General features: G+C 37.5%; 2 protein-coding genes across 2 annotated transcripts; both read left to right on the top strand.

Annotated features, from left to right (window-relative positions):
• The first annotated feature begins 1266 nt into the window (after positions 1-1266).
• Positions 1267-2425, top strand: LOC129739882 (RWD domain-containing protein 1-like). The gene is made up of 2 exons (XM_055731425.1): positions 1267-1775; positions 1837-2425. Exons 1-2 carry the CDS (start codon positions 1461-1463, stop codon positions 2284-2286), a joined length of 765 nt encoding a protein of 254 aa, XP_055587400.1. The 5' UTR covers positions 1267-1460; the 3' UTR covers positions 2287-2425.
• Positions 2426-3163: 738 nt separating this feature from the next.
• Positions 3164-6903, top strand: LOC129739880 (adipocyte plasma membrane-associated protein Hemomucin-like). The gene is made up of 4 exons (XM_055731424.1): positions 3164-3518; positions 4160-4365; positions 4436-5542; positions 5725-6903. Exons 1-4 carry the CDS (start codon positions 3403-3405, stop codon positions 6066-6068), a joined length of 1773 nt encoding a protein of 590 aa, XP_055587399.1. The 5' UTR covers positions 3164-3402; the 3' UTR covers positions 6069-6903.
• Positions 6904-7371: the final 468 nt, after the last annotated feature.

The following is a 7371-nucleotide window of genomic DNA, read 5'->3' as shown; positions in this document are numbered from 1 at the left end:
TTTTGTCATTTTTGTCATTTTTGTCATTTTTGTCATTTTTGTCATTTTTGTCATTTTTGTCATTTTTGTCATTTTTGTCATTTTTGTCATTTTTGTCATTTTTGTCATTTTTGTCATTTTTGTCATTTTTGTCATTTTTGTCATTTTTGTCATTTTTGTCATTTTTGTCATTTTTGTCATTTTTGTCATTTTTGTCATTTTTGTCATTTTTGTCATTTTTGTCATTTTTGTCATTTTTGTCATTTTTGTCATTTTTGTCATTTTTGTCATTTTTGTCATTTTTGTCATTTTTGTCATTTTTGTCTTTTATGTCATTTTTGTCATTTTTTAATTTTTGTAATTTTTGTCATTTTTGTCGTTTTTGTCATTTTTGTCATTTTTGTCATTTTTGTCATTTTTGTCATTTTTGTCATTTTTGTCATTTTTGTCATTTTTGTCATTTTTGTCATTTTTGTCATTTTTGTCATTTTTGTCATTTTTGTCATTTTTGTCATTTTTGTCATTTTTGTCATTTTTGTCATTTTTGTCATTTTTGTCATTTTTGTCATTTTTGTCATTTTTGTCATTTTTGTCATTTTTGTCATTTTTGTCATTTTTGTCATTTTTGTCATTTTTGTCATTTTTGTCATTTTTGTCATTTTTGTCATTTTTGTCATTTTTGTCATTTTTGTCATTTTTGTCATTTTTGTCATTTTTGTCATTTTTGTCATTTTTGTCATTTTTGTCATTTTTGTCATTTTTGTCATTTTTGTCATTTTTGTCATTTTTGTCATTTTTGTCATTTTTGTCATTTTTGTCATTTTTGTCATTTTTGTCATTTTTGTCATTTTTGTCATTTTTGTCATTTTTGTCATTTTTGTCATTTTTGTCATTTTTGTCATTTTTGTCATTTTTGTCATTTTTGTCATTTTTGTCATTTTTGTCATTTTTGTCATTTTTGTCATTTTTGTCATTTTTGTCATTTTTGTCTTTTATGTCATTTTTGTCATTTTTGTAATTTTTGTCATTATTGTCATTATTGTCAGTTCTTGCCGTTCGTTGAATCGTCAAACTTAGTTTTTTTTACCAACGATATGATTATAGCTTTTCTTTTCTTAAAATATAAATTAAAAAAAATCTTGTATTAAAGCCCATTTACTGACTGTTTCAAAATGATTTAGAAAGTAATCCTGTTTTCCATGCTATTTTTTGTTTTCAAATTTGTTGAACTCTCCTACTATTCTACTTTTTCGACCAGTTTTGTCAAACCCATTGAATCGAACTGTCAAATCAGCTGATGAATGTTTACCGATGCAGCGTTGAATAAGGTTTTCGGGAACGTTTTTGCCGCACGCCGTTTTTACAATTTTTCGGTTTATTTGTTAATAAATGTCGTTTAAAGTGAACTAACAGATCCTACGAACAACCGGAGTGTTTCGTTGAAATAATAGTAGCAAATAGTCGACATAATTACTAGTAAGATGGAGCGAAACTATCGGGAAGATCAGTGCAACGAGATCGAAGCGCTCGATTCGATATACTGCGGTGAGCTGGAGGTTTTGGTTTCGGAACCTTTGCATAGGTTCAAACTGCCCATCCGAACCATCGATTATTCCTGTGGTGGTGGTGGCGGCGGCGAAGACGAGGAAGAGCAGGAAGATGATGGCCTAAACTGCATGCTCGTATTTTCATACACCGACAAATATCCGGACACTGCCCCGCTTGTTGAGATTGAAGACCCGGAAAATTTCCGGGACGGTTACGAAGAGGAGCTTCTGGCACATATTGAGGCTACGGTTAGTGTTGCTTCTATTTACTACTTGTTTAAATGTTGGAAATGATTATTTTTAATTGCAGATTCAGGAAAATATCGGAATTGAGATGATTTTTTCGTTGGTAAGTTCCGCTCAGGAATGGCTAAACTGCAAGTACGACCAGCTAAAGAGTGACGCCGAGAACGAGAAGGAAGAGGCAAAACGCCGGCAGGAGGAAATAGAACGCAAAAAGTTCGAGGGCACCCGAGTGACGGTGGAAACGTTCATGACCTGGAAGACCAAGTTCGAGCTCGAGATGGGCATCACGGAGCGGAAGGAGAAAACGGCCGGCGAGGCACGCAAACTGACCGGCAAAGAACTGTTCCTGCGAGACAACACGCTGAACGAGTCTGATCTCAAGTTCCTCATGGATGCAGGAGAACCGATCGAGAATGTGCGCATCGACGAATCGCTCTTCCAGAACATCGACGACCTGGAGCTGGACTCGGACGATGACGAGGACGACGAGGACTTCGTGCCAGATGAGAAGTGAGCTCCCATGATGGTACTCGAGCTCCGCCGTTGGAAAATGTTGTATTGTTTTTGAGAAACAAGAAACCTCTACTATATTTGCTTAATATGACGACTAAGCAGCAGTCGGAAAATATACATTTAGATGGTACGCTTCCTAATTGTTTTGTTTGGTTTATTCTTAATTTGTGAAATGAGTAAAAAATCATCAAATATGATAAACTCAGGGTGCATTTTGCAAGCGAGTTTTAAAATTCATTTCTTGATGGTGAAAATTGTTTCTATTTATAGTTAAGGCGATTTTGCAAAAACATACCTAATTGCTGATTAAGGATTTTGGGAGTTTTCAAGATTTATGGTTTCAAGGATTGATATTATTGCATTATGCAACATTTTTGTTCTTTTCGTCAAATATGTTATTTCGATCGATTTCGCTTTTTTGTCGATTTGTATTTTTTTTTGTTTTATGTCTTCCTGTGTCATGTTATTCTTCTCTTATCTCTCTTAGGATAAAAATGTCTTTAATAATTTCTTCAAAACTATGATAGGCCTCAGTAAAGATAATTTACTTTTACGATAAAAAGTCGATGTAGTGAATTTCTGCTTGTAAGTTGAACGCTGAAGTTGCATACATTCAGGCGGAAATCGTGTGTTCAAGACTTATTTCAGACACAGTATTTGAATATCGCCTGTATTTAGTTAAGTAATAACTAAACTGTTACAGAATTGTATCTTTTTTATTTTAACACGGTGGTGAAATAAAAAAACTGATTTTTTCGTTCTTGGGTACAGTTTTTTCTCCGTGTCGCAAAGTGTTAACGTAGCTGAACTTTTTCCAGGGTTGACGTTTTTCCATTCTGCTTTCATCTCGTGGCCGTTGCCGTGTCATCAAAATCCTTCAAAATCTTCAAAATCACCGAGCTGCTCGAGCCGCAGTCTGTTAAGAAAAAGCGAAAATTGTGGTCGTGTCGTAATTTAGCTGGTCCGCGACCGTTTTCTTGATCATTCGAAGGGTGTCGCGATTTTAGGTTTTGGGAATAAGTGCACAAATTTTAACGTTCTATGCTTAGGAAGTAGTGATTCAAAGATTTCAAATCGTAGTAGGACATCTAGGTAGAATCCCTGCAAAACCGGCACCATGGGACTGTTGCGATACATCCGGAACCGGATCATCAATTTTCTGGTATTCTTCTTCATTGTGGTTCTGTTACCCGGATTGCCACCGAAAACGACATTCCCGTTCGAAGGGTTTACGTAAGTACATCAATTATTACCATTTTGCATCATTTAGGAAAAAAACATGAACATGACGATACAGATCTTAAAATTCAGAATTGCCCAACTTGCACGAACGAATGCCACTGTTCTCTGTCCTTGTCAAGCTAATGGATAGACACGTCTTAACCTTGTCGTGCTGTACTGTTTACACCCGACCCGAGCGAATGCCATCTTCAGATTTGTTTTATGAACTGTTGAGTTTTTTTTTACCATCGGCTTTGAACTTGATATATGACGTACATTGTTAATTTTGCAATTTTACTATCTAATCGACTTTGGAGAAATTCTCGTTAATGGCTTGATATGATATGACTGTTTCTAATTTTCTAATAGGTTCTTTACAAAATGTCCAAAATCTTTTCTGAAAATTATTAAATTGAAACAAATTCCCTAGAAACATAAAATTTTTATATCTTTCGAAAGTGATTTTGGTAAAAAAATAAAAAAGGATTTAAATCCTGTTGAACGGTTTTTTTTTTAACTAAAATTGTCCAATTCAGAAATTTAATGTTCTAAAATCTCCTATCTCAGTCACTTCAGGTTTATAATTTCTGCTCTAAAGATTTACAAAAATAAATATTAAAATTAATTTTCAATTTTTTTTTATCCGTCAACAGCATCACTCCCCCGAAGGAGCTTAAAGGTGCCCTGGAACCGAACAATCACCTGGACAATGCCGAGCGACTGTTCGTGAACAAGCTGCTGGGACCGGAAGCGCTGCTGGTGCGTGGCAAGGATCTCTACACCACCATCAACGGGGGCGAGATCGTGCGCATCAACGGCCAACACATCACACACGTGGCAAAAGTGGGACGCGCTTGCGGTCAGTTCTGGCATTGAAATATTCTAATGCTAAGCTTGTCTAATTTTGTATGTGGTTTTCTTTCTTATAGAATCAATATATGAGCCAGAAATATGCGGAAGGCCGCTCGGAATTGCTTTTGACACTCAGGGTGATAACCTGATCGTTGCTGATGCGTACTACGGTATTTGGTCAGTCAGTCTGGTCAATGGAGATAAAATCCAGCTCGTTTCGCCAGATCTCGTCCTAGATGGCAAAGGAGTTAACCGCAAGGCACGTCTTTTCAACAGTGTTGCTGTTGCCAAAAATGGAGACATTTTCTGGACCGAATCTTCTTCCGATTTCGATCTACATGATGGAGTCTATACGATCTTCGGTAATCCATCTGGTCGTTTGTTCCGCTTTGATAGGAAAACAAAAAAGAACACGCTTTTGATTGACCGCTTGTATTTCGCCAATGGAGTTGTGCTGAGTCCGAACGAAGATTTTGTGGTGGTTTCCGAAACCATGACAGCTTCGCTACGTCGTTACTATCTAACTGGACCCAAAGCTGGTACCGAAGACATTTTCGTTGATGGACTTCCAGGTCTTACCGATAACCTGATTGCCGACGAAGAAGGAATTTGGACACCTTTGGTGTTGACAATTGATGAAGAATCTCCGTCCGTCACTCGTCTGTTATCTAGAGTACCTTTGATTCGTAAGTTCCTAGCCCGTATGTTGTTTGTTGCCGAAATGCCGTTCAAACTGATCCATCAAGTCATGCCCAATGAGCACACCAAACGATTGCTTTACACTATCGGTAACTTCGCAATGACGGAATTCATGAATCCTCCACGCACCACGATCGTTCGATTGGACTGGTCAGGAAACATCGTCGGTTCGCTGCATGGTTTTGACCAATCGGTGGCCTCGATTTCGCACGTGGCTGAGCTGGGTGACTATCTTTACCTTGGCTCGCCATACAACCCCTACTTGGCCCGTGTCAAGCTTCCTAAAGTGCCAAAGGTTCGTGTGCAGAGTGTACGATACGAACCAGTCGAATCTGCTCCAACCAAGAAACCGGAAACTGTAACTACACCTAAACCTGTTACTACTACCACTACAACAACAACGACTACACCGAAACCAACTACTACAACAACCACAACTACAACACCGAAACCAACGACTACCACCACAACCACCAAGAAGCCCGGTAAGTAATTTTTGAAAAAAAAAATTATCACAATTAATATAATTTGAGGAGCTTGGATCGGAGGCAAATATGAGCACGGAAGTCACTTTCAAAAAGCGCACATCGAATCAACAGATTCAGAATATTCGGTAGAAAATGTAATTCAATTGAAATCTTTTATCGAACCTATTTTTTTCTCCTAGCTACTACAACTACCACCACACCAAAACCAACCACAACAACCGCCACCACGACAACCACACCGAAACCCACTACGACGACACCAAAACCCACAACGACAACCCCGAAACCCACGACTACGACCGCACCTCCTAAACCGACCACCGAGAAACCTGCTGCCGCACCCGTAAAGCAAGAAACGAAACCCAAACCCGCAGCTGATGCCCCAAAACCACAACCCACAACCACCACCCCACCACCATCTAAACCGGCACCGATCCACGAAACTATCCCCAACGATACTCCCAAACCGAAGCAAGAGAAGCTTAAGGTCATCAAAAAGGGTGGTGAACAGGGCGAGCTATAAGGTCGTCTTCTAGAGGAAGGTGGGTAGGTTTTAGTCAGTATCCCGTAATTTTTTCAACTACGCACAACGGACATTCACTCAAACTTGAAACTTGTCGACTAAACTCTCATTCCATTCTCTTCAGCAAAACTACTGTACTGTAATCTTTACTTTTATTGGTAGATCTCTAAGTAAGTAGAAACTATGAAATTTTCAGACATTAGGTGGTAAAAGTGCAGCTTCTTGGCATTGTGCCGTATTTATATTCCAACGAGAGAAATTCGTACTGCTAGTTCTAAAAACTATTTAATCTATTTCTAAAAAAAATCTATAAATCTATTGAAATTATTTTCTGTTATTAAAGATTTGTCTAACGTAAACTTTCGTTAACACCATTAACCTTAGATTTATAACAGTTGGCATTAATTTGAGATTCCTTTTGATCCTCGAACAAAAAACGAACACGAAATACATCATTAAAATATCCTTTCAAGAGGGTAACAGATTATCGGGAAATTATTTCTCTCATAACTGTAAGGCGCTAGGTGAATTGATTAAACAAATATGAAAGTGGTGGGAAATTCCGAGTTGCAAAAACACAAACTATGAATGTAGGGGTAAAAATCGTAATAAATAAAAACAAATAAGAGCACTTCTTTATTCTTGTTAGGCAAAAATAAAACCAAGGCTATTAGGTACTGTATCGATATGGTAAGTTGCCAACCCAACACTGCATTCGCGATATAAGGATTTTTTCTATTTTGCAATTTTACCGATTCAAGTCAAAAGTCAGGAAAATGGTTTAGCATCGATCGCTTTTGCTAAGCTGTAGTGGTTAAAAATAAACAAACAAAAAAATAAAGTTGAAGCGCGACTGATTGATCCGAAACGTCATATGGGCAGTTCTCAATAACTTAAAATTTCCATTATGTGTTGCGGCCGTTATGGTATGATGACGATTGGAAGTTGGAACGAACAATTCGAAGAACGATTAGTGCCTACTGAATTTCGAGAAGCAGTTGCTTTGGCTTTAGAAAAATATGAAAGATTGAAATTGAAAAACCTTGCAGCTCTATAGACATGAAGAAGTAAAGTCACACTGGAAACAAGAAAACCTGACGAGCAAACGTAGCGCACAGTTACCAAGACCATGCGAGTTTTTTGTACTACAATTGACGAACTACAATTTTAACACCGAATTCACAAAATGTTAATCAGCCTGATGATTTGTTATGACCGATAAGACTGGGACTGTGAGGGCGTTATTCAGTTAAAAAATTACCGAAGCTTCGGTAAAATTCAACGAACAAACTGTAAAAAGTAA

This window comes from Uranotaenia lowii, chromosome 1, assembly GCF_029784155.1.
Source record: "Uranotaenia lowii strain MFRU-FL chromosome 1, ASM2978415v1, whole genome shotgun sequence".
NCBI lineage: Eukaryota > Metazoa > Arthropoda > Insecta > Diptera > Culicidae > Uranotaenia > Uranotaenia lowii.
The sequence above is the reverse complement of the archived record's forward strand: the minus strand, read 5'-3'. Positions and strand labels throughout refer to the sequence as shown.